The following is a 27,687-nucleotide window of genomic DNA, read 5'->3' as shown; positions in this document are numbered from 1 at the left end:
GAAAGGTGTATAACTCCCTCTAGTGGTGCATGTTGCTTTCTGTTAATGAATATATAACACACGGTAGGCCAAAATACAGGATATGAAATGCAAAGCAAATTAAATCACAAGAGCACTTTTGGCTTTGTACACATGTGATTTTGCTTCTAAATCTGCTAAACAAGTGAGCATGCTTTCTGTAAGAATAGATTTTGTGCCTATAAAGTGTAATTTTATTTATTTATTTTTTTTAAGAATTGTTAGTGTGAGGAAAACAGAGTTGTTCTATTTTTAACGTTAAGGTGGAAAGTTTTTGAAGCAATATGCCAGTCTTCAGTTAACTCCTATTTTTCAACCAAATACCCAAGTATAACCAAACAATACAATATAACCAAACAATATAATTCCAGGTATCTTAAGTGTATACTGTTGTAGGTCTCTTTTTAAAACTAGAAAAAGTCAAAAGTCAAAAGCATTTGACAACAATTTGTATAACTTTTTAATAACATAAAATAATCATTTACGAGGAACTGTTAGAATTTTATACCAACAATAATTAGCATACAATTAATCATTCAAGAGCCACTGGGCAAGCTATAGTTAGACTAATGCATGCCTTTGTTTCGTCTAGAATTGATTATTGTTATGCACTTTTTTTCTGGTATCCCAAAACGCGCGGTGTCCCGTTTTGAAGCTTATTCAGAATACCACAGCTAGAATTCTGACTAAAACCAGGAACAATTACACTGGCTCCCTGTGCAGTATAGAATTGATTTTAAGATTTTGCTGTTGACTTACAGGACCGGGAATGGATTAGCACCTAGTTATTTGCAGGAGTTATTGACCCCGTATCTTCCAAACCGCACTCTGAGATCACAGGATGCAGGGCTGCTGGTTATTCATAGGGTCAACAAAAGCAACACGGGAGGTAGGGCTTTTTCTTGTAGAGATCCTAAATTACGGAATGTTCTGCCTTCGTTTGTCAGGGAAGCTGGAACCGTTACACTTTTCAAGTCCAGACTAAAAACACACTTTTATAAAATGGCTTTCTTATCTTAGTGGGTTTTAATGTATCTTGTATTATGTGTATACTGTTATTTAAATGGTCTGATTGTGGCAGTTGTATGTGTGACATGCTATACAAATGTATTGTGTTTTTTTTCTTTTTTCTGCTATGTGCTGTGCAGTGTTTCCGATACTTTTGTATAAAAAGCGTTATATAAATGTAATAAATAAATAAATAAAAATGTGTGGTGCAACAAATATAAATATTATAATTCACCAGAACACAAGAAATGAATTGTTACAGTGATACTAAAGGTTGGTGTTCCCCAACCTATACATTAGCAGTTGCAGGGATAGCTTGTAACTAATTGCCTGCTTTCTGTCAACAGGGGTGGAGGGCTGGGCTTGGTTCTGGCAAGTGCTGGGTTTGGAATGCTGACCGCCCCCATCATGGAGCTGCATAACCAGAAAGGCTACTTTCTGCACCATGTGATTTTCGCCTGCTGCACCCTTATCTGCATTATCTGCATTCTGCTGCTGCCCGAGAGCAGGCACCAAAACCTTCCAGAGACCATTTCGGATGGGGAAGGGTACATGCGACAACCCCTGCTGCCGCCAAAGAAGGGGGGCGAGCAGCCTCTTTTGTTAACAAACTCTGAGCTGAAGGATTATTCAGGGATCCACGAAACTCCTGTCCGTCATGCAGCCAGCTCTGAAAGCAACACAGCTAATGTGGTGAAATCCTCATGATTTGTTTGCCTCCCTGTGAATCTATAGTTTGTGGCTGAGGAAGCAGATATTGTTTTGCACTGGTCTGAACAACAACAACAAAAAACTATAATAAAAATTACTGCTTTGATTCAATGACTTCATTTGATTTAGCTGAACACTGCTAACCATGTCGGGTTCTTGTACAACCATCACATATAAAGTGAAGGACGTGGCAGATGTCATTGAAGAGTGTTTTTTTAGGATAAAACGAATATTTGTAATGTGCATTCGGGCTTAATTTATTGTTCGTGCTGAATGTTCAATCAACTGTGGAAGTGTGCCATAGGGTTAAATGCCTTTACTCATCATGTTGCCAGTTTTTATTTGAATGATCTGGAAATTCAGATAAATCATGAAAGACTTTTCATGCATTTAATAAACAAGGCATTAAGTCCAATGTGGTAAAACACAAATTGAGTGGTGGTGGTTCAGTGATCTCACTGGTTTATTAAATAGCGATACCATGATTAATCATGAAAACTGGTGGTATGGTACTGACAGCATTTAACCAACATATAAAACACATGACTGGGTTTTTGTTTTTAAAATAATAATAATAAAATAAAAAAGGATAGGCTAAACTTCAAACCCACTGGTTGAGCTGTATAATATGTTGGGGCTGTTTGGGCAATTTTTACAGCCAGTTGTAAGTGCTCTTGAGTGTTTTATTGTGATGTTACTGGTTCTGTTTTCAGGTCATTAGTTTCAAACCACTCTTTACTGGAATGTAAAAAAGAATGTAGGAGTTGACATTGTTTACTGTGTTATTTCAAAGTGAATTCTATCCAACATTGCACATTTTACAAGTCATGTGGTTATGTTTGCTTGAATATTTGAGGATTTGGTGAGAGCTTATAGTACTTAAACACTTCTGAGCAATTCTTGGTGATCACAGGGTTTGTTTTCCCTCCATAGCTGTTTATAGAGCTCAACCTGCTGAACAGCTAAGGAAATGCCACCCATTACAAAGGTTAGGGATGAGCAGATCTTTATTAATCAAGCCACAAATGCTCATATATAATATGTAACACAATACCTAGGCTGTCAATGAGAAAAGGGGCCCATTGTAATTGATTATAATAAAGCACAACTTTTTTCTTTATTATAGTTTGCATTTTAGCATACACAGAACATGGACTGCCAATAGAGCACTGTTCATTACTGAAGCCAAGCTTGGGTGTTCTTTTCCTTACCCTCAACCTGAAAAACATAGATGTCATAGGTGGGTTTGGTGGCGTACTTAAATCTCAGGCCCACATATAGTTAAAAATAATAATAATAATAATAATAATAATAATAATAATAATAATAATAATAATAATAATAATAATAATTGAATACGAACCGAACTGCAATCTTAAAATTGTGGTGAAGGATTTTATTAATGAATGAATGAGTGAATAAATGGATGAATGTACAGCACTAATCCCTTTCTTTTTAAAATCACTTCTATATATATATATAAATAAATGTGTTATTATTATTATTATTATTATTATTATTATTATTATTATTATTTATAAGGGGAGGAAACTTATGTTTCAGAAAGTTTTGTAAAGTGCTTCTGTTTCTTTGTTGCTATGGAATTTGATGGCTCGGGTTCTGCACCTGTTGCAAGTTTAGTTAAGGGTTTTCCTGGACAGTGCATGAATCCTCATTTCCCAGATCAATTGGACCACATAGGAACTTGTGGATCCCTAGCGTGTTTTCTCAAACTGAGAAAAGCTTTCCTGCTACTGCATACTCCTCTAATCTAGAAATCAAACCCATAACCACTTGGCAAATTTCTTGAAATGACTGGTGTAAAAGGGACCAAACCACTACTCCTGCCACTCAAAGAAAAAAGCGCAGTGGTGACAGCAGTTCCCCCTGTCACAGCTACACTTCACCTTATTCATGCCACTTTCCAGTCACAGCACAATTCAAACAGTCTCCACCACTGGCACGGTCAGTAAGCAAACCAGAAGAAGGAGGGGGTCAGTAGGTTGCCATTTGTCCATTTCAAATACAGCTATGGCCAAAAGTTTTGCATATAACATTAACTAATTTTGCTTCATAAAGTCGAATGAAACCTGCTGAATAATGTTACGTTAACATATTGAATTACATACTGCTTGTAGTATTACATATACTTAATGAAAAATGTGACATTATGAAATGAAATACTGTACTACTATTCTGGCTTCCGGTAGACTTTTGTGATATAATTTTGTAGTTTATTTGATTTCATGATGTTAAAAAACATTTAAATTATGTTTGTATATGTGTGTGTGTGTATATATATATATATATATATATATATATATATATATAATTTTATTATGATGTCTCAATCCTAAAATTCTAGGTGATGCAAAACTTGTGGCTATATATATATATATATATATATATATATATATATATATATATATATATATAATATATATTAAACACCTGCTACCATTCATTGTTTAAATGACGGGTGCTTGTTTCATTGTTAAAGCATGAACTCTTTGTCCCTTAAATACTGATAAAACAAACTATACTTTGAAAAAGACACAACTGCATCGCCGCAAACAGAAGTCCGTTGAGGGATAGAGATAAGACTCCCATTACACAGCAATTCGAGCTATCCCATTTTTTTTTTTCAGCCCCGTACTGCAATACATTATGCGTCTTCCATCTATCCCGGTAGGAACCATGGGCTGCATAGTAATAATGTCAATAATTCCGAGTGTAGATAAAAATGTGCAGGAATGTTTGCAGTTGGTGAAAAGGTTTGAATACATGGCTGCTACTGCATCTGAAAACCCCATTTTGAAATACTCCAAATGGAAAAGGTTGTGTTCCAAAATGCACCCATTCAGATATTCAGGTCGATCTAAACCTGACCGCCCAAGGGTAACAGGACTGGTTGTGAGAACTTATTTTTCCACCAATCAGCCATGCAGTTCCAACCAAACGTGTGCCCTTAATCTTGAACTGGAATTTCTTTAACATGAAAGAGCTTAAATGTATACAACCTCTTAAACCAGGACCATCATTGTTTTCAGAGCATGCCAGTAAATGCACTGCAGCCCAATGTGTTTACAGTGATGGTTATGCTTATGCCATGCAGGTTAAGGTTTTGCACCACCCTGGACGTCAACACGCCTGTAGTCTGGCAGTGGAAAATGACCTCTTTTCATAAACATGCTCTGTTGACACTGTGTTGGCATGGCATGTGACTGGTGAGAAAGCACTACTGTTAATGTTACCACATGTGATTTTTCTTTCACTGTGTAAGCAGTAGGCAAGGCTGAGCCATTTTTGATTAACTTGAAAGTGTGTTTTAGAAGTACTGTTGTGCTGTTGTAATGCTCATGCGGACACAACCTGAAATGAAGTACTGGAAACTGTTACATGTTTGATGTCTGCATGACATTACTTTTGTGTCAACTTACATATTTGTATGTATACAAATAAAAAGCAATGTCTGTAAAATTTATTTTATATTTGCTTGCTTTTGGCTGTTGAATTGGACAGGCTGTGTGGACCCTGCCCACAACACTAACCAATGTGTTTTCTTAATTCTATATTATACAGATACATCCTTTTTATATAGATATACTGTAGACTTATAAACAAGAGTTTAGAAAAGATGCAGGAAGGGTAGATGGTAGATTAATTAAAATACTGGTAAATGTGTCAAACTGTTATAATAAATACTTACTAAATTTAGCACCAACCATTCGATTTTATACAGTGAATTAATGTGAAATTCTTATAGTACCGCTGTCCTAGAAAAGTACTGTCAAACGTGGTTGGTGTATGTGTTTCTAATAGAATATACATTGTTACTAATATTACACTGAGATGTGCCATGTAAAGCCAATGTACATTGGATGAATTCCTTCATTTGCCAACAGTCATCTGTAAATTAGATATACACGATGCATTTTGTTTTTTATTGTGTTCAGTACAAAGGTGACTCATTTTAAACAACTCTTACTATTCCAGAAAGGGCAGGTGTCGTCCTACAGTATTGGTTTTGGACTTGTATGACAGTTAGGGCCTTGGTACATTAACAAATGTTTATTAAATTAATATTGGGAGGCTGTGTGGTCCAGTGGTTAAAGAAAAAGGGCTTGTAACCAGGAGGTCCCTGGTTCAAATCCCACCTGAACCACTGACTCATTGTGTGACCCTGACCAAATCACTTAACCTCCTTGTGCTCCGTCTTTCGGGTGAGACGTAATTGTAAGTGACTTTGCAGCTGATGCATAGTTCACACACCCTAGTCTCTGTGAGTCGCCTTGGATAAAGGCGTCTGCTAAATAAACAAATAATAATATTAGTACCAGTAAGATAATTATGCATGTTAATTTGAATAGCGACACCCAGTTTGCCACCAATCCTGTTCCAGCAGGGTTTGCTGTGGGGAACCATGACTATCAGCACGAAAATGGCGGCTCGCTGGACACCACCAGTATTGGAACCTTATGGAGGTAATCATAAAAGAACTGTGTGTCAACTATAAAGACCCTATGTCAAAGGTGAAAGGATTGCCTGTTACTGGACAGCACTCGCATGTAATGAAACTCAAATAAGAAAATTACCAAACATTAAGTCAATAACTCAAAAGTGTACTGTCTGTATGCAGCTGTAGCTTAAGAAGTCCTCTATATGGCAGTCATGTTAAGTAATCAATAGCATGTCCAAATAACCTTGCAAATTAAGTCACCAACTCAAAGGCTTTGGCACTTTGGCAATGGCAGCATTGCAAAAAAAAGAAACAGAAGTAAAGGGTTCATTCTTCTCTGACAATACCCACAGTAAAACCTGAACACATAATACATATGTATACCAATACCCTGAAGTGGTCTTCATCATCCAAAAAGTCACAACCCAATATGTGGCTGCAGGTCCAAATGAGGGGTGCCGTTAGATTTCAACCAAGAAGTTTCCTTAGCGCTGAAAATAGTTTCCAGATGAAATGGTTTATTAGATATTAGCAGTAGTAAGTGTGTTGTCAGAGGATTTGCAATAACATTCCAGCTTTCCCACAGGGATTCTAATTATTAGACAAAAAAGAAAAAAAAAAAAGAATTCTATAACTTTATCCAGAATTTTTTTATTAGTATTTTGGACCAAACTGAAAAGTAACCCAACTTTTTCAGATTGTGATTGTAAAGGTATGCTAATGAATTTTCTGAAAAATATTCCAGCATGCTTCTAGGACTCTAAATGAGATTAGCGTACTGCCATCTTTTGGGTAAAACTGGAACTGCACAGGACTAAGTTAATTATTAGTGTAATACCTTTAACAACCATATTCCAATAGCTAAGGCTTTTATAAAATATTGTACATATGGAAGACAATTTTGCACTCCACTGAATTAAAATCAGAACTGTAACCTGCATTTGGTTTTGTTTTTACTAATATCTTCAAAATGAATACCATAGAATCCTGTATCCACTCATGGTTTCACGCCTGCGCAGATTAAGATTGCTGGACACTAACACATGCTACTTCGTGCCTGAGCCCCACTGTCTACATGCAGCAAGCAGGATGGACATGTAAGGCCATCTGGGTCAAAAACTCATTATTTAGTAAACGTTCTAATTTGACTTTAGTAGGCTAAGTGTTGTAATTCTGTTTTGTACTCTTTTTCTTGTCATACCTAACAACGCTGGTATAAAGAGAGTTTTGGGGATCAGCAGATAATGATTCATAGTCCTCTATAAAATTCATACAGTGTAGGCAGTTTTTAAAAATAAACAGACAAATAGTACTTCTTATTGATTATTATGATTATTTAGAACTTGCCTAAAGTGATATTATCGATTCGGTGAAAAGCAAAACAGGAACCCTACTATGGAACCCTTCAACTGCAAGATGGTGCTCGTGAAGACATTGCCCAACCGAGGCCGTGTGAAGAGCCAGGAGTCGCCATGAAAAGGCCAGGACTCCGGGAGCTCAGGAATAGATTAATTTAGGGGATGTTGATCCCAAAACAGCATATAGAGAGGGTTGCATCGAGTAGTAAGTTCCTGGAGTGGGGCGTTCTTTTTAGTGGGACAAGTGCTTGCCTTGTGTGGCAAACTTTTATTCTTAGCTTTGTTTTCTTTATTAAATGTGACACTAGGGCTATCATTGCTGGTACCCTAGTGGCAGCACTTGTGTTGTTAATTAAATCTGTGCAGTGTGTCAACACCCACAGCAACCAAGGTTATATTCAGTACATAACGTAGTACTGAATGTCATAGATCAGCAGAACCTTGGTTTTGGGACCAGTGTGTTAAGGGTAGCCACTCATTCTGCCTTATAATAATAATAATAATAATATCTTTATTTTTATATAGCACCTTTCATAGTATACCACCATCACAAAGTGCTTTACAAAGGTAGGCTGTGAACTGTGCATTACATGCAGAGTCACTTACAATAGGACACTGATTTAACATCTCATCCTCAGGATGGAGCACAAGGAGGTTAAGTGACTTGCTCAGGGTCACATAGTGAGTCAGTCAGTAGCAGGGGTTGGATTTGAACCGGTGATCTTCTATTTACAAGCCCTAGACTTTATCTACTGGGCCACACTGCCTCCTTTTCATTATGTTCCGTATAGCCTTGCAGCATATACACTTCATGAGGGCCCTCCCTCACTGTACTGTGGACCATATGCCATGGACCCTCAATTAGTCTTTGGGCCAGAATGCTTAAGGTAGTTTATCTTCCTTTTTAGCACATCTGCCAGTGCTGAAAGTCCTTTGCTTGCGATGGCTTGGGTATTGTATCCCATTTGGTAATGGTTACATTACAAGGTTGCTCCGTTCACTCCAACGTAGCAGGCCTGAAAAGAAAATGAGGCCTGAAAAGAAAATGGTGCCTGACGCAAGCGAGGCTCTTAAAGGAGCAGCTTTGATATACTGTAAGTGCTCAGGTAATTTAAGCTATAAGAGATATATCTCATTCGATAATTGTTATATTTCTATTTCAGGGAACCAGGGTTATGATAATAACCTAACGTTTTCCTTATTTCAGGAAACTGAACCATGGGAGCTGGTAGGTACGGACCTAATTGAAAAACTCTCCAAAACTAAAAGACATGAATACATCTGTACGATCATAGACTATTACACCAAATGGGTTGAAGCCTTTCCCCTAAAAACAAAATCTGCAGTGGAGGCAGCTGGCTGTATAGTAAAATTATTTTATCAATTTGGAGCACCAAAGCGTATTTTGACAGGCCAGGGAAGAGAGTTCAATAATGAGGTAAAAACCATTTCCGTTCTAGATTGAAGAATTATTGTTAACAGTATTGTTATTTACTGTATCATATATTTATGAAACCCCTCCCTTTTTGTGTTACTACTATAGTACTTGTAGCTGAACTCAACGCTGTGCAGTTTGCTCAGCATTAAAATAGTCTGTCAGCACCGTACCAGCCACAAACTAATAAATGACACAATACAAAAGTAAGTACAGGTCTATCTGAAAAGTGGGGACATTTATGTATTTATTGCAAGATATAGATTACAGTACCATGACTTTTCCCATCTGTTTTATCAGTATTTTGTAACCCTGGCAATCTCTCCTTAAATACATGACACGTAATTAAAATGTGCCTTTTTATGTTTAAGTACTGCAAAACAATGTTGCTATAAAAAATTTACAATTTGTAATAATTTACGTTAATACTTTTTATTCAAAATCCATAGAGAGCGCTCAGCAAATCAGTGGGAAGCAAGCCTGAAAGCTGGGACCTGTATGTAGATGCTGTGTTTTGCTTGAGCACAAAAAAAGCAACTAACTACTAAATACAGTCCATATTTTCTTATGTTTTGACAGACAGGAGGCTCAATATCCCTCCAAAGTGCCTGAAAACTATGAGGTTTGTGGGTTTTTTTTGTAATAGGCTTTCCTGCATGTTGTTCGTGCATTTTACCCCCTTAAGTTGAAGCAACAAAATTAGCTAAGTATCTAATTTTGAGCAACTTTGAAAAAACTCATTGATAACAATTGCCTGAAGTAGTTGCTTGAAAGTTGCCTGGTGTTATATCGGCTTTAGTTTGTGTTTTTCTTTTTATTGCAACTTCATGTTTAATTAATAATAAACCTTTAGCTAGTCTGTGTTATTGTACAAACATTAGGTGACACATAATGTAACTATTTACATTTGGTATATACATATTTAAAAAAGAAATCATTATTGTGCTTTGCATATCTATCTATCTATCTATCTATCTATCTATCTATCTATCTATCTATCTATCTATCTATATATATATATATATATATATATATATATATATATATATATATATATATATATATATATATATTAGGTTGCTTCTGTTGATATAGAAGGAACTGTGAGTGAAGAAGCAATTGCTGACTGCATAAAGCTACATGAAAAATAACAGAAATAGTCAAAAGGAACACAGAAAATGAAACAGAAAGAAAAGAAAAGCAAAGAAAATAATTACTACCTGTTCTCAAAGTTGGAGATAAGTTAATAGGACTAAATATAAGAAGCCAGCAAAGGAAAGGGGGAAAGTTGGACACAGACTTTCTGGGGCCTTTCATTGTGGAACAAATAATTGGAAATCTGGTGGATTTTCACAGTGAAAGTGGGAAAATTATCCCAAGAGTAAATGTGAACCACCTGAAACAATTTGAGGCATCGGCTCCACGTATACCACAAAAGCTTATTGAAGCTAAAACCAAAGTTACCACTCTGGACACAGGAGAGACACCCATACAGCCTTCATCTGAACCAGTGGACACAGAAGAGACACCCGTACAGCCTTCATCTGAAACAGTAGGCACAGAAGGGACACCCTTATAGCCCACATCACAATCTTCTGAGACACATAACATATTAATTATTACATGTATTTGTAGTTAAGTTAATTAAAATGTCTACTATTATTTGTACAGATATTTATGATGCATGGAGTGGTATTACTGGACACAAATTGCTTTCCAGAATTGTGAAGTATAAAATACGGACATTGAAAACCTGCAACCAGAAAAAGAAAGTGAGGTGATTTAAATGTTAGCTTTCGCAGTTCTCGGGGCGTGGAGCTGGGGGCCTCTAATTTCCTGTCAATTAGTACCTATTTTCCTATTTAAACCCTGATCACTTGCTGGAGAACTGGAGAACCCTACTTCTTCAGCTCCACCTGCCTTCAGTTCTAACACTTCTGCCTATACTTTTGGTATGTCCTCCTTAATTCCCCCATTACTCTTCCAGAGTTCAACTTCACCTCAGCCACTGCATCAGCTTCCTCTTCTCCCCGTGCTATTCCCAGCCATTGTTTCTCCAAAAATTAGGAAGCAAATAATTGAAGGCAAGAATGTCAATCTGGTTTCCATTCTCATCGCCACCTCTGAGTTCTTGGACCACAGAGTGGTTGACTGCAGAGATGTTTCAGTCACTCTGAAGTCCCGTGACCCACGACTCCAAAAAAGCCTTTCCATGGAAGAATTCGTCCTCGTGACATTCTCTGTTCTGCTTATCCTCAGATTACAGGAGCTCAATCAGTATCTCTTCCTGGTTGTTGAATTGTCTGTGAGCTGTGGGGGCACCTTGTTCTATCAATACCACCGCGCATTCTCAGCCAAAGCTGCTGCCACCCTTTCTGCTGACAACCATATCGTGGACTGATCCTGCTCCGACCCAGATCTCGTATTCATGCAAATGCCTGCAGATTGTGTGCCTCTACTGCACACTCCACCTACCTATGTCCTAAGGCAGCAGTTGGTTATTTTCAACCCAATGTTCGCTTCTTTCTTTCTCTTCTCAGTTCAAGGCAACCTGCACCTGCTTCCATCCATGCTTCAGCTCCACCTGCCAGGTCTCAAGCTCAAGACATTTATGGTCGCCCCATCAAGTTTTCAGGTGGCAGGCAAATATGCAATAATTTTATTTCTTCTGTCTGCTTCAACCGGTCCTGCAAGAACCTCCATGTCTGCAGCTTCTGCAAAAACGCCCACTCCCGGTCCATATGTCCTCTTACAGCTAAATGACAATCAAAGCTGCTTAAGGTTTCCACTCCTAACAATGTTCCGGCTCTCGCTAACGTGCTTCAAGCGCTTTGTCTCCTATCTATCTAATCAATGGTCTTTCAAATGGCTTCTCTGGCATTTCTCAAGTTCCTTCAAAACCTCTGCACTGTCATTTCAGAGCCACAAGTCGTCAGTTCCCTTATCCACGCCGAAGTCGACAAAAGGCTTCATGGTCGGCCCCTTTGCAGCACCTTCCTTCACAACTTACCTCATCAATCCCATAGGCATCGCTACCAGCAAGTACTCTGGCAAGAAACACCTTATCATCGATCTCTCTGCTTCTCAGGGCAGTCACACTTGCAGCATTAACTCCCTCATTTCAAGCGAGGAGTTCTCTCTTCACTACATAAAGCTGTCCAATGGTATTAATTCCATCAAAATTGCAGGTCACGGAGCCTAACTTGCCAAAGCTGACATCTCCAATGCATTCAAGGTTATGCCTATTCACCCTTCACTCCACACCTTTTCGGAGTCTGCTGAACAGACAAGTTCTATTTCTCCACCCAGCTTACTTTCGGTTGCCGCAGAAGCCAAAAAATATTTGATTCCTTGTTAGAAGCCCTTTGCTAGATTCTGCTTAACACCTACTGTGTTCCTTTCCTCCTCTATCTGATGGACGACTTCCTGCTCATTCCCCCCCCTTCAGATCCTCCAGCCCAGGCAATTAATCAGCTTAAGACCCTCTTCTCCTCAGTAGGTGTCCCTCTTTCCGAAGAGAAAACCATCACCCCTGTCAACTCTCTGGAATTCCTCGGCATTACCCTCGATACTGTGAAATTTGAAGCCAGCCTACCTCCTGCCAAACTCCAACGTATTCTCTCACTCATCAACAGTTTCCAGATCTCTTCTTCCATTAAGAAGCGCAACCTCCTGTCTCTCCTCAGTCATTTGAATTTCGGCATCCGCATCATTCCTCAGGACAGAACATTTATCTCATGTTTCTAGCCCTCTCATCCACTGCCAAGAACCTGAATTCCTGTGTCAAAATCTCACCAAGGCCAGAAAAGATATAAAGATGTGGATCAATCTCCTTACTAACTGGAATGGTCTCTCTCTATTTTAAGATGACTTCATTTCAGATCCTCACAATCTTGCCCACTGATGCCTCATCCATCAAGGATCAAGTCTTATATCTGCCCTTTCTCAGCAATGTCAATATATCTTTCCAGCATGAAACCCTGCCTTCCTGGACCCTCTATTCATCGATTACTCCCTCCATTATCACTCGTGACTGGTTCTCAACCCACCTCTCCACCCTCATTTCTAGAGCAGGCCTCCCTACTCGGCTTTACACACCCCATTCATTCTGTATAGGTGCAGCCACCTCCGCCGCAAGGACCAGCATCAATCACAGCCTGTTCAAGAATATGGGGCGCTGGTCATCTTCTGTGGTGGATTCTTACATTCATCCTCCTCTGATATAGTCGCAACCTATTCTAAAATTGCTAGTATGCCTGGAGTGGGGGCTTCCTGTCCGCCAGGCAATCAGAGGTTTTCTCCTAACCAGCCTCAAGAGTTTTTTTTTCTCTCCAATGAGCGACAGGTATACACGTAGTCACACCTTACTAAAATCACTAACCATGCCTCTGTTTGTCCCGTTTGTCTTTCTGGTCTTGTGTCTGTGTTATGCGTTGGCATGTGCTGTCTTTTGTTTGTCTCACAGTGTGGGTGATTTCGCTAGGAGTCAGGGGTCCATCCTTTGGGGGGCAAGTGAGTCTCACTTCCCCGACCTCAGGGCTAGGCATCTGCCTCCCTTATCTTCAGGGGGGTTCTCATCATGTGAGTCAAAGCAGACCCCCGGCCACACTGTGTCCTTTCGCAGCTCCTGCGCTTATCTTAACCTCACCTTGTGAGGCTCTGTTATATTTCCTGCCTTTCTTTTGGGACGTGGCCGCTTTCAGTGCTTGAGTCCCATACTAACCTCCATGCTTTGTCCTTATTTCAGGTCCCAGTGAGCATGAAGTCTCGGCCATTCAGGGGGTTTAATGAGCGCCCCTTTACAGACATCTCAGATGCTGGGTACCTTCTCTCTTTCATACCTCCTTTCGTGTGCTGGTCTACTGGGCTCACAACAGGGCTCACAAACTGAAAGAACCTGAACAGACCACGGATGTTTTCTGAGAAAACTGCATTACTCATGCCCCTTGCTCACTCATTACCTTCCCTTGAGAGGCAGAAGTACTATGTTTGCCATCTTAAGGATTGTCCCAATTCCTTAGGGAATGAGTGAAGGGAGTTTTATGTGCCCTTCACTGCACCCTTTGACTGAGTGTACAAAACAGTGGACTTCTGCAGAAGTGTTTTTGTCCTGAAGTCCCAGAACTCTTTGCGTTAAAGGCGGAGACAAGTTGGAACAATTTGCAAATATGGCAGACGTGGCTGCACAGAGATATAATGTAAATGTAGTTAGCTAGGAAATTGTAGATATTGTTAAGTTATTTAACAAGCAAATTATTTGTGAAATGTATGTTGTATTAAGTTGCTTAGCTAATAAAATTAATATTCCTGCACACTTTTATCATTTCCATTATATGTTTTTGCAGTGATTAATAAATTAGTGTAGAAACTTTAGCCATTTCTCAGTGATACTGAATATAAAGCAAAATATATTACCTATTGGATTTAAAGTAAAATAGATATATTATTTAAAATATAATTTAAAACAAATAACAACACGTAAAATATTAGACTACATTATTAAATACATATTCGTAAGATGTGTCAAAGTTTGCATTTTATTAACCAATATCAAAGTTTTTCAAATAATTTAAAAGTTTAAAAATAACCATATACATGTAAAATGTTCTAAATACGACTTGTTCGCTCAGTAGGGCAATAGCGTGGTGAAGACGTCTCCTACTTGCCGAAATCCTTGCCACAGTTCTTTGGAACAGGAATAGTGCAAATGCTACAGCAATTCTTCCAAAGTACAATCTGACAACAAAAGACTGTGTAGCTTCTTGCTCAGTCAAAGGTAAAGGCGCTGAATGATGATGCTGAAGTGCATCCCATTTAATGCTTTTAGCTCCACCCTACTCCATCGCTCACCCAAGTGCACACTCTGTGACGTCAGTAAAACATCACTCGAAGTGTACACTTGTCGAAGGGTGTAGGGTGCAAGGGAATGGTTTGGGATGCAGCCATGGAATACTGAGATAAACGCTTAGCAACACAAACTAGTTCTTTATAAAATCAGGATAAAAACGATGTATTTTTTTTATTTTTTAATTGCTCCATATTCAAATAGTGCTCCTTCTGGTTCGAATGCTTAAATAAGTTTAACATTCAATTGTAATATTTATGCTATAGACTACATTTATGCCTCATGTTCATGATAGTGTATACATGGTATGCTGTATGGAGTATTATATATGTTTCACTAATAGATGATAACTAGCATGTTTTTGCAGTTAGAACATTTTGCACACAAAAACAAAGCTGGTCTCATTACTGGATTGTTGTAGTGTATGATAAAGTCGTGTACATAGGGACAGAATTTTTCATAAAGCCAATTGACACATTTCAGTAGCTGATCTCACATTTTCATGTCCCTGACCCTGGGTAAAAAACAACAAAATGTGTTGGGATGCAGTGTTTTACTTAGATCTCTTAGAACAGTCCTGTTTCACCTGCATTATACCAGGCTGGTTGCCTTTGTTTGTGTGGTCTCCACTTCATGGGTTGCTGTACAACATATTTCCTTCCACGTGTGTTAAGATTTTAGAAGCTGATACTGTAGTAGATTCAGGTAAAAAAAAAAAAAAAAAAAAAAAAACTATGGAAATTCAGGAACAAAAACTTTGTTAAAATAACATTAAGGTTGCAGTTCAAATTCACGAAAGTCAGGAAATGGGATGTTAAGGTTACACTCAACCTTAACTCACCCATATTATGCCTATGCATCACATCAGATATGACATCATACATGACATCATACATGACATCAGTAGTGACTAATCACATGACAAATGTTCCACCAAGACTGCCCAGAGGGACATTACCAAAATAATAACCTTTGCAGAGTTTCTGTGATGTCATCATAAACTAGGAGACCTTTAGTTCACAGTCACAGAACCTTTAACTCACTGAAGTACGTCTTTTATTTTTTATAATACCTGGATATTAGTATATGTTAAAAAAAGACAATGTAAAAGTGTCTTTGCTGAGGTCAGAGGTCAAATCTAATTGTCTAGAGGAATATGTCTTTTGTTTTTGTAATTAAATTTAACATGAATGGTCACATAACTAATCACATAACAAATGCTCCACCAAGACTGTCCAGATGGACATTACACTGGACATACAACTTTGATAAGCACATACAGTAGTCTTCGCCTATAGGAACACCTCTTAAGAAAACACTTCGGCTAAGAGAACAACCTTGCAGTGAAACAGATTTTTGTAAATGCTCCGCCTTAAGGAACAAGAACTTTGCTTAAAAGAACACCTTTTTGGCACCGATAGTGATTCTTTCACAACTGATATAGTTGGCCTACTGTTTTGTAACCTGATAACGCATCAGCATCAGACTTAAATTAAAATAAGGTAGTTTATTGAATCTTTTCACAACTGACTTGTCATTGCGAGAGTGTCTATGATTAGTTTATTCAATCTTTCAGTGTATCATTGCCTCATTGTGTATCCTGATTTCCACGAGTGCACCTCATCACTACAAAATGGCATATGTAAACAAACGTGAAACACGCTGCTGTTTCTCTTGCTACAAAAAGTTGGAAATTGTTCTAACTCTTGAAAAAAAACCTGAATCAGACACAAGACGCTGAGCAATTTGATGTTTCCCGTTCTGGTGAGTTGCTTCATCATTCTGTCAAATAATTTTGGGCGTGTCTTGAATACTGCTCCTGTACATGTATTCATAATTAATCTAGAGATGCTGCTGCATTTTTTAAACATGTGTAGGGGTGCTGTTTTAATTTAGTTTGACAGTTAATTTATTAACATTATCTTGTCTGTTACTTTATTATTATAGTTTATTAACATACTAGCCTATTGCTTTTCTCATACATATTCAGTTCACTTCATATGTTGATGCACGTGCGTCATGACAAGCAATAAATATTTATTTATTGACTGATTCATAGTGTGTCTGGTGGTCAACTCCGTCTTAAAGAACACTTCGCTTGCTTCCCGAGGGGTGTTCTCTTAGCCAGAGACTATTGTATTTATGAACAATTTTGTTCAACCTTAATTATAAGCAATATACAAAAAAAATGCATTTTATACTCCAGTACATTTCTCTTTTAAGGTTCCCTAGAGACAAATCTTTCTTCATGAACAACAACTAGGGAAGCTGTGTTTGTTTTTTTTCACAAAAACTCTTCTAATTTTTCTGGTTGGTATTTGATTATTTGGTCTCACTCCAATGCATATGACAAGAAAGCCCTTCATGTAGCCTGTGGAATAATCACCTTTGACAATTGAACAATACAAAAATGTACAGGTAAAAGACCTAAAATATACTGCAAGTATTGCAACAGCTTGACATGGATTCTGTTTAAAATAGGTCTAAATAAGTATGAAATAAAGATACATAAAAATGTATATCCTTATTTAAAAGCTTAAGAGTTTGAATTTGAGAAAGCTTAACAGTTCCATTATACAACAGTGTATTTTTTAACATATAGTTGTTGGTTAACTGGTAAAAGGGAAATAGGGTAAAAGTGACTTAATCCTTTCTTTTCATTTTGTTGACATGTTTTGATGTCAGTTACATAACATTTGATAGGCCGAGACAGGTAACTTCCTTAACCAATGAAGTTGTTAATGTACCATATATAATATCTGTCTATCTGTCTGTCTGTCTATCACAGGGGTGTCAAACTCCAGTCCTATGAGGGCCGTTGGGTCTTCTGGCTTTCATCCAACTTAAGCTCTCAATTAACATAATTTATCTAATTATTTGTTCAATTGGACATATTTAATATTTTTCAAGGTATTTTTACGGTTGATAGTTTGTTTTTTTTTTAAATGCACTTGATTCAAGGTGCACTGCTTCTGAAAGATTTTGAGGCCTGGAGAGAAGTGTTAACGTTAATTAAATAATTACGCCAATTAAGTAATTGGGAGCTCTGGTGGACCAAAAGCCAGAAGACACTGCGGCCCTCCAGGAACTGAGTTTGACACCCCTGGTTTACCTAATTGTTTTAAGGAGGTTAATGTGAAAAAAAAGGTATACTGATATCAAGATGGTCATGCTCAACTGTTCCTCCTCCCCTACAACAGGACAGTGTCTCATGTGTATTTGTTTGCCAGGTAATATTCATAACATTTGTATCAGCTGCCTCTTGCCAGGGCTCCCTTAGAAACAATAGTTGAGTCTTAATGATGCTTAATACTTTGGATAGATAAACTAATACAATATGAATCAAATAATGAAAATAGTGTTTGGAAAATAGAGATGTTTTTGGAATTTTGAAGAAGCCTGACTTCATGTTTCATGACATTCTGTACAAAAAAGTATCACTCCCCGTAAAAATAATAATTTCTGTTACCCTCACAACCCATCTGTCTAAACACAAATGATATATTAGCATCACATTTCTATTTTTACACTAGAAAGCCAGGGGATAGAGATTTCCATAGCTTAAACACTGCTATGGAATTGTATACCCCCCTGCAGCTTTACTCATATCAAGGAGTTCAACCTGTCAGTATATGATTGATAGTGAAAATAAAATTAGCAATGTTACCCTTTGGTAAATAATAATCATCATTTATCTTAACCTAAAAAAAAAAAAAATCATACAGAAATCTGCGTAACACCATACTGTATTTCTCTAATGCAAAACCCCTCTAGGTACCACACTGACAGTGCATCAAAACCCTGCTGCACCACGCTGATTGGCTAGTGGTGATGCGAGTATGCGCAGTTTGTGATGACATCAACCAACCGGCTTTTTTATACCAAGGTCGTGTATGGGCATGGCTGGACGAGATTTATAAATTGCAGTTTTGGGTGCTGCATTTAACTGGAGACGGGAGCATCTAAAACAGTCGAGTAACAGCTTTCAGCGGCAAGTCGACAAAACTCAACATGCGAGAGATCGTGCACCTCCAGGCTGGGCAATGTGGGAATCAGATCGGTGCCAAGGTATGAAATGAGAAAGAAAGTAACTAACTGCATACTGTTATTCTAAGTAGTTAACAACTGTCAAACAACAAATACTGTAATTCTGTAGGGGTGTGTTTGGGGGCATTCTTTAATTAAATAGTATATGTTTATTTACACGTATTTTTTTTGTTTGTTTATTACATGCTGTACATCCCCATAAAGGCACGGACAGCATAGAGATTTGGATATGTGTTATTCTTTACATCATTGTACACATACCTCTATTTCCAAATGCCTAGTACTAAATAGCATAACGTCAATGACCAATAACTAGCTATCAATCATATTTTTGGTTGGCATGTTATTGCATTTTTCAAATCTGCTTTTTGTGCTCAGTTTATACTTAAACGCAGCAAACGCAAATACATTTTAGGCGTCTTGTTGTCCTCTATAGGCATTTCACTAGGTGATAGGAATTTTAATTCAGGTGTACGCTGATGTACTATAAAGTGTTTCTCTAAATAAACTACTTCAATTGTTGCATGCTTTATATGGATTTTTTTTTTTTTTTTTAAATCAGATTGTATTATTATTAACATGTAACCTATAGTTCAGTTATTACAAAAAAAGAAAGTGGCAATTTCTATGGCTGTGGTGTAGGAGATGGGTGTGGTCTCATTGATCAGTGTTATTTTGAAATTTTAATATAGGCCTACTGCATTCTACCGTTTAATTAAGAATGTAAGTACCTGTATTTGTATGTATACTCGCATTGTTATTTCATTTCTTTTGGCCTATTTCACGCCAGTGTTGTGTATTTTGAAATAGAGTGGGTTAGTATTTTAGGACTGTAGAGCATGCTGTTATTAAAATACAATTCATATTTCATTAGCAATTTACGCTTTAATTGACAATTTCACAGCTTTTGTAGTTCTTTATTTTAATCGATGTCCGCACGTACAACCGGATTGGGACCTGCGAAAATAACCTCTCTATAGACCCCTACCATATCTTCAGCAAATGACACCATCAGATGAAATGTTGACTTGGTAAACGGCTGACACAATTAAATTCAAAATTGCGTTATGTGTGATTGTATTCCAGTTTTGGGAGGTGATCAGTGATGAGCACGGTATTGATCCTACCGGTAGCTATCATGGAGACAGTGATCTGCAATTGGAAAGAATCAACGTTTACTACAATGAAGCCTCTGGTAACTTCTTATTATTTATCAGACCCATTGCTTTTTTGACCGAAATGTAATCTTTATTGATGCCTCATGTAAGTCCTTCACAAATGACCATTCAAGCTTTTTTCATGTAGAAGGAAACTGTTGATCAAATGTTTAAATTATCAAGTTAAATACACTTTAAAAACAACCTTTACTTGCCTAGTTATAATAAATACAAAAGTTATACAAGTGTTTAGAGAGAACGCATACCTAGTAAATCTATTACAGTGAAAACGCTTAATAGAATTACCGGTTAATGAAATCAACTGTATATTGTAATCATGCATTCATTGCCCTTGCTGTTTAACCAATACAAAGCCTATATCTTTATTGTATCACCTACTTTATATGATCACAGTGAAGGTGTACAAACAGGAGGTTTTCACTGTACATTCATATAACCCCATTTCAAAAGAAAAAATATACCTGGGAATTGCTGTAGTTTTATTTAGTCAGGCTTCACAGCCCTCTGTGCTAAAGGAAGACACTGCAGAATATGAGGCAGAAATACATAATTCATACAGGAGTGAGAAACGCAGAGAGAACATCACGCATTGTAGCTACATTAGCACTTTGCAAAACTAACTTGCTTGTTGATAATTAGCAAATCCACACAAAATGTAGTTTGTACCAAGCTAAACGTGCCATGCTGTACACACTATAGTAATCTGCATGACTAAACGAGGAGTGCAGACACTTGGAAGAACATGGACAATGTTGATTATGCAGAAAATGAACACAGTGAAGATAGTTAAAAGACAAAGACAGCAGTTCCTATTGATTTGTCAATCTGATGAAGCTCAGCAGCTTTTTTTCCTGGTAGAAGCAGTTTTTTTTTTTCTTGACTGCAGTTGGAACACTAGATTTCTTGTTAACAGTAATGCTGACTGCATGGCAAGCTTTGTTTATTGATAATGTCACATTTCTCATCTCACAGGTAACAAATTTGTACCCCGTGCTATCCTTGTGGATCTGGAGCCTGGCACAATGGACTCTGTCAGGTCTGGACCTTTTGGACAAATTTTCAGGCCAGATAACTTTGTCTTTGGTAAGTATTCAGTGAAGCAGTGAAAAAAACAGAAACGTTGGTGCCTCTAAACGTGGTTCAGTAGCCTGTATATGCTGATGGGAAATTTAAGCTTGCAGCCCTTGAACATACTCCTGTTATATTTTATCCTATAGCTGTGACCCCTTGTGTTATCCTAAAGGAATTTCTTTGCACTATTGAAGCAGAAATATGAAAGTCCTTCAGTGAATATTATTGTTCCAACTGGTGTTTTAACTACCTTGTGGAAATGAGGTCAAATCGTACTATTCACTGCAGGATAAGAGTAGGTCTGCTGCAGTGCAGGCTTTAGAAATATATTGCCTGTCAGCAAGCTAAGCAATAACTTCAAGCACAGCTGATTTGCTGTGCAATTTGTTGTTTCTGAATACAGGGTTGCTGGTTGCTTGCTGTAGCACGTTTCTTCAGGCTAAATAAACAATGATCATTGTAATAATAATAATAAGTCTTTTAGAGACCCACAAAGGACAGTGTTAAGTGTGCATGCATAATTCTATAAGAGAGAATATATAGACTGGGTCTGTAAGTTAAAAGAAGTATTTTCAATCTTAACAGGCTTGCTGGTTCAAGACTCATCTCTTTTAATCACACATCAATTAAATTCTTTACTCTTTTTATTTGTTGTTTGAACTCTTCAGGCCAGAGTGGTGCTGGTAACAACTGGGCAAAGGGTCACTACACCGAAGGAGCAGAGTTAGTGGACTCAGTGCTGGATGTGGTACGGAAGGAGTCTGAAAGCTGTGACTGCTTGCAGGGTTTCCAGCTCACCCACTCCCTTGGAGGTGGCACTGGCTCCGGTATGGGCACCCTCCTTATCAGCAAGATTCGAGAGGAATACCCCGACCGCATAATGAACACCTTCAGCGTCATGCCGTCCCCCAAGGTATCGGACACAGTGGTCGAGCCCTACAATGCCACCCTCTCGGTACACCAGTTGGTAGAAAATACTGATGAAACATACTGCATTGACAACGAAGCCTTATATGACATCTGCTTCCGTACGCTGAAGCTCACCACGCCAACCTATGGGGACCTCAATCACCTGGTGTCTGCCACCATGAGCGGCGTCACCACGTGTCTCAGGTTCCCCGGCCAGCTGAACGCAGATCTCCGCAAACTGGCTGTCAACATGGTGCCTTTCCCCCGTCTTCACTTCTTCATGCCTGGTTTTGCGCCTCTGACCAGCCGTGGCAGTCAGCAGTACCGTGCCCTGAGCGTGCCAGAGCTGACCCAACAAATGTTTGATGCCAAAAACATGATGGCTGCTTGCGACCCCCGCCATGGCCGATACCTGACTGTGGCTGCCATTTTCCGTGGCCGCATGTCCATGAAGGAGGTGGACGAGCAGATGCTCAATGTCCAGAACAAGAACAGCAGCTACTTTGTGGAATGGATCCCCAACAACGTCAAGACCGCAGTCTGTGACATCCCACCCAGAGGCCTCAAAATGTCTTCCACCTTCATCGGCAACAGCACCGCCATTCAGGAGCTGTTCAAGAGAATCTCAGAGCAGTTTACAGCCATGTTCCGGCGCAAGGCTTTCTTGCACTGGTACACTGGTGAAGGTATGGATGAAATGGAATTCACAGAAGCTGAGAGCAACATGAACGACTTGGTCTCAGAGTACCAGCAATATCAAGATGCTACTGCAGATGAACAGGGAGAGTTTGAGGATGAGGAAGGTGAAGATGAGGCATAATTGCCCTTTATTGCCAACAACAGGCATGTCAATTACTGCAACCAAAAGCACATCATTTTAAATCGTGCCTTTAAACAGGCATGATGGCGCATGCTTTATTGTTGTTTTTTTTATTTTATTTTACTAATTTAAACAATGTGAAAGTCATGTCCTGTAACACACACAAAAGTTTGTTATTTAATAAGTGTAAACCATTAAAAGCTTTATATGCTCCATGGACTGTTTTGTTTTTATGCATTGTTTGTGTTAATTTAAGAATTGTGCTTGAGTATTTATCACTGGATTTGATCTATAGCCCACAATAAAGACAGTATAAAGGTTAATAAAGGGCAAGTATGTGTCATTATCAAATTGTCAGATTTTCGTCAAAGCTGTGATGGTTGTTTAGTTATAAAATATTTGTGAATTAAGAAAAAATATCTATTTACTGTACAAGTACGGTATTAGAGATTAATGTTCTTTAAGAAAATTGATCAGAGATTTCCTTTAACCTGATTGGTCAATACGAGGGCTTTAATTTCTGATAAAGGACCTTGAATGTTACCTTTCAAATTACGGTTGCCACAGCTACTAAGAGTTTTTTTTTCTGCTGTCATTTATCAATGAAAAAGCTGTACAGTACAAACAGCCAACTGTAAAACTGCTACAGATGCACATTAAGTGTAATAATGTAGGATACTGGCAGATCCTCATCTTAACTGTCATTAGTGGTATTTATGGGTTATTTGTTAAACATAATCAGTAGTTTTTTTGTGAGGATGATGTATTGACCTTTAGATGAATTATTTATCGCACTCTGCTTTCAAGTTAAAATCACAGAAGGATCTGTGTATATGCTTCTGTTTAAACTTGTGGTTAAGCTTCCTGTTTGAGGTTCAAAAAGCTTTCAGATTATACTATCAAAAAGCTATTTAACTAAAATGATAATAGAACACTGTAAAAGTGCAATTGTTACTGAGGTACAACAGGAACACAAACCTTCCATTTAAGTGGCAGTCAAAACGTTGAGATGTGGTACTACAGTGAGAATGTATGCTTTGATTTATGGTTTCAATACCCTAGTTAAATGTATCCTTATGTGTTATGCTTAAACGTAATACTTAAGGTGTTTTCTACCTACGAGAGAGAGTATTGAATAGAGCCACTATTTGGCAGTGACAGTATTGGGCACAGTAGATGCTAAATTGTGTCACTTTGCCAAATAGTGTCACATTGTTATTTAAATCTACAGTAACTGCCTATGTTGGGTAAACATAAAACATTAAACTGTAATTGTTTTTCCAGAGGATCATTTTTGTAGACTTGCCTTGTACAATAGGCCAGGCAGCTACCACATAAATGAGTCGTTATTATTAACATTAACATTAACATTATTAATAATAATAATAATAATAATAATAATAATAATAATAATAATAATAATAATATACAAAAAAGCCTAGTTACTGAGCAGTAGAACAGAGAAAGTTGAAGTTGTTTGTTTGGTTGCTGGTTTGATGTTAAATAATGTACTACATACTTTCTTTGTCTCTGTTTCCTGATACAACAGCAAATAATAACAACAACAAAAAAAACAAAAAAACACAGCTAAAACACCCCAGGCGGGTCTGGTCTACCCAGGCGCCTCCGGTTCCCTCAGGACTTTAGGTGACTGGAGGCAACTGGAGGTGCGTTGGACTATATTTGAACGACCGGGTGTTTTAGCTGTGTATATAATTGTACTTATCATGCTACATAATAGTATTCCATGGATATAAACATTACTATATACTATATAATGATGTTTTGTCATGAGTTTATAGGCCAGTGAGCATGGAGGTGGTGCCGAGGCATGTGTGTATCTGTTGGTGTGGGGAACATGGGTTGGCAGGGAGGGTGTTATATTTCTCCCTGTCAAAACACATGGGAATGTGGCTGGAGCCATGAATTAATTAAGGCTCCAGCCACAGGTGTATAAATAGGCTGATCACAGGTGTTAGTTAGATAGAATGGTTATTGAAGGTGAAGGCGAAGGCGTTCCGCATTGTATTATTGTGAGTTTTTGTAAACCTGTTTATTTTGGCCACCGTGCCATTTTATTTTGTTAGTGTGTTTTGTGCATGTTTAGTGTTTTGTTTATTTATAATTAAAGTGTGCATTAGCGCGTTTGAAACGGCAACTACTGTGTCCGAGTCTCTCTTCCTGGTGGAAACAGCTTGCCAGTGACGCTGTCCTGTCACATATACATTCTCGACTAGGGCTGTAAATACAAATCTAGAGAAAAAAAGAGTGTTTCAGTAATAATGTAAGTGATCAGCATCTCTATATATGGAAAAATGCAAATACATACATATGTGCATACGTACATAAAGACAGACCTCTCAATAATCTGTGGTAAGCAAAATGTTGTAGTCCCTATTTAATACAGGGAGGGACTTAAATGGCATGCCATTGCCACATGTCCACGCATGCATTCAGCTGTATTGTAGAATCCAGCTATCACTCAATCCAGATGTAGGATTCATTCATGTATGTATCTAGTGTGTCTTTTCACTATATGTGAAACTTTATATGCAAAAGTGCGACAAATATATAGACAGACAGGTCCCTCAGCAGGAAATGATTAAGGAAATTTAATATTTTTCCATAACCCTTAATGATTTACACCAGGGATTCTCAAACTCGGTCCTGGGGACCCCCTGTGTCTTCTGGTTTTCATTCCAACCGAGCTCTCAATTACTTAACTATACCTTTAATTGAACTAATAATTTGCTTAATTAGACCTTTTTACTTGTTTTCAGCTCTTGAACAGTTGCATATTTCAAGTTAGCTATAACATTTGATAAGTAACTTGAACTGTTACTAGCTGAAAACAAGTAAAAATGTCTAATTAAGCAAATGTCTAATTAAGCAAAAAAATGTGGCAGGCCCCATCTTTTTATTGAATGATTGTAAACACAATGTTCAAGCATCACTTGTCATTCAAATGTTAATTATATATGAACTATTACATTAATATGAAGTAAACATATAATCACAATACATTATGCATTATTCATAATTCATCCAAAGCATTAAGTCCTGTCAGAGTTTGGGCAGCTGCAAGGTAACGACACCCTGATTGTGCCAAAGAATTGTTGCATTTCTGTCTGATGATGATAACCCATATTCTGAACTTCGTCAATGTTGTTTAGCATCTATATTTGATGCCACTTTCTGGTTTCCACTCTGGTTTGTTTTTTGTGAAGTAAAAACACTGTAGTTGTGTTGCTAAGAGACACAAGCTAATACAAACAAGCCACATATGTCAGCATGACCTACACACAGAATGTCTATTACAACAGACAAGTGGTTCTCAGTATATGGCTTTTAATAGCGTCTATTTACAGCATGTTGAATAGCAACACATTCACATTAAATTCAGGCAAATGTAGCCTTCAAAAGCTAAGCCAATCAGCTCCTGACCGGCAAAGCGGTTCTCACACACATACAAAAGGTCTTCATAATCTTGATTAGTGCCTAAGGGTGCACATTTTAAATAAAAAAGCTATAAAACATGTACATATCTTTACGGAATGTCTGGGAATTCCAAGAGTGAGGAATTATTGCTTATATGAGACAGACATTTCTCAGATGATTTGATTCTTAGTTTTCCCAAAATTACATTTTTTCTGATACAGAGAGACAAATTATTATTATTATTTATTATTATTTATTTCTTAGCAGACGCCCTTATCCAGGGCGACTTACAATTGTTACAAGATATCACATTATACATTATTTCACATTATAAATATATCACATTATTTTTACATACAATTACCCATTTATACAGTTGGGTTTTTACTGGAGCAATCGAGGTAAAGTACCTTGCTCAAGGGTACAACAGCAGTGTCCCCCACTGGGGATTGAACCCACAACCCTCCGGTCAAGAGTCCAGAGCCCTAACCACTACTCCACAATTACATGTTTAGGCCATTTTTAAGGAGGCTACCCATTTTTAAATCATCTTAAAAAGCTATCATTATAGGAAAATATTAATAATGATACTATAATATTGGGAGAGACTGGGTTATAGCAGGGGGTAATAGCAGTGGGCCTTTTAAAGTGTTGTTCAAAAAACACCAAATATCAAGCTATTTTTAACAGCCTAATGCAAACATATTCATTTTTTTTCTTCCCAGGGATTCATGGTTTTTCAATCTTCAAATGTCAAGGTTTTTTTGTTTTTCACTTTTGAATACAAAGGATCAATGTGTCTGTCGGCTTAAAAACCCTGCTCTCCTCCTATCTTTACCCTGTTTACACCAGCCACTTTTGAAAGCTTAGGCCCTTTTTTGTGCTGTAAATGCAGCATTCCTAGGTCCAGCCCAGGTCCTAAAAGTGGACTGCTCCAGAGGGGGTTCTTCAAAGACTTTGGTCGTTTTTTGGGGGGGGTTTTGTACTGTGAACTATCAGCGTCAAACAGGCACAGACAACAGAAACAGGAAGTTGGGATTGTTACTCGGACAGCAGAACCAAAAAAATATCTTTGACAGAATGCTGAGAGAGACAGAGGCAGAGGATTCCAAAATACAAACAGAATTTTATATTTGTGCTATATTGTGAACAACATAGTGTACCGTACAATGTTAATATTTATTGGGACTTGATAAAAGATGCAACTTCCCTTCTGCCCAGCAGGTGACACTCTTTCTCTGTACCTTATCTACTGTATGAGGTGTCTTATGCTACGTATTTACTGAAGTGAAGTGTTGGAATATAAATTGTATAACAATGTGACTATATCTTACAAACAGTGGCAAACAGAACAAGTGCTGGAAGATGCAAGTGGTTTTATATAAAGACG

At 37.8% G+C, this 27,687-nt stretch overlaps 2 protein-coding genes across 3 annotated transcripts in view; both read left to right on the top strand.

Moving 5' to 3' along the window:
- The window catches only part of LOC117435430 (solute carrier family 22 member 23-like), an 80,106-nt gene extending 77,018 nt beyond the window's left edge, over window positions 1–3,088 (top strand). For both annotated transcript variants that reach the window (XM_034058576.3, XM_059014765.1), the window contains exon 10: window positions 1,374–3,088. In XM_034058576.3, coding sequence (XP_033914467.3) covers window positions 1,374–1,734 — 361 coding nt within the window. In that variant the 3' untranslated portion in view covers window positions 1,735–3,088. The remainder of the gene's footprint in view (window positions 1–1,373) is intronic.
- A 15,627-nt stretch (window positions 3,089–18,715) lies between these two features.
- LOC117394796 (tubulin beta-2B chain-like) lies at window positions 18,716–23,072 on the top strand. The gene is made up of 4 exons (XM_033993376.3): window positions 18,716–18,902; window positions 19,968–20,076; window positions 21,032–21,142; window positions 21,799–23,072. Exons 1-4 carry the CDS (start codon window positions 18,846–18,848, stop codon window positions 22,857–22,859), a joined length of 1,338 nt encoding a protein of 445 aa, XP_033849267.1. The 5' UTR covers window positions 18,716–18,845; the 3' UTR covers window positions 22,860–23,072.
- Window positions 23,073–27,687: the final 4,615 nt, after the last annotated feature.

The sequence above is a fragment of the Acipenser ruthenus genome, chromosome 3 (genome assembly GCF_902713425.1).
Source record: "Acipenser ruthenus chromosome 3, fAciRut3.2 maternal haplotype, whole genome shotgun sequence".
In the NCBI taxonomy this organism is placed as follows: domain Eukaryota; kingdom Metazoa; phylum Chordata; class Actinopteri; order Acipenseriformes; family Acipenseridae; genus Acipenser; species Acipenser ruthenus.
The sequence above is the reverse complement of the archived record's forward strand: the minus strand, read 5'-3'. Positions and strand labels throughout refer to the sequence as shown.

Bases quoted from the DNA above. Each gene is read 5' to 3' on its own strand.
- LOC117394796 (XM_033993376.3), top strand. From the start codon at position 18,846: ATGCGAGAGATCGTGCACCTCCAGGCTGGGCAATGTGGGAATCAGATC. The intron at 18,903-19,967 runs GTATGAAATGAG...ATTGTATTCCAG, and splicing joins GGAATCAGATCGGTGCCAAG to TTTTGGGAGGTGATCAGTGA. The intron at 20,077-21,031 runs GTAACTTCTTAT...CTCATCTCACAG, and splicing joins TTACTACAATGAAGCCTCTG to GTAACAAATTTGTACCCCGT.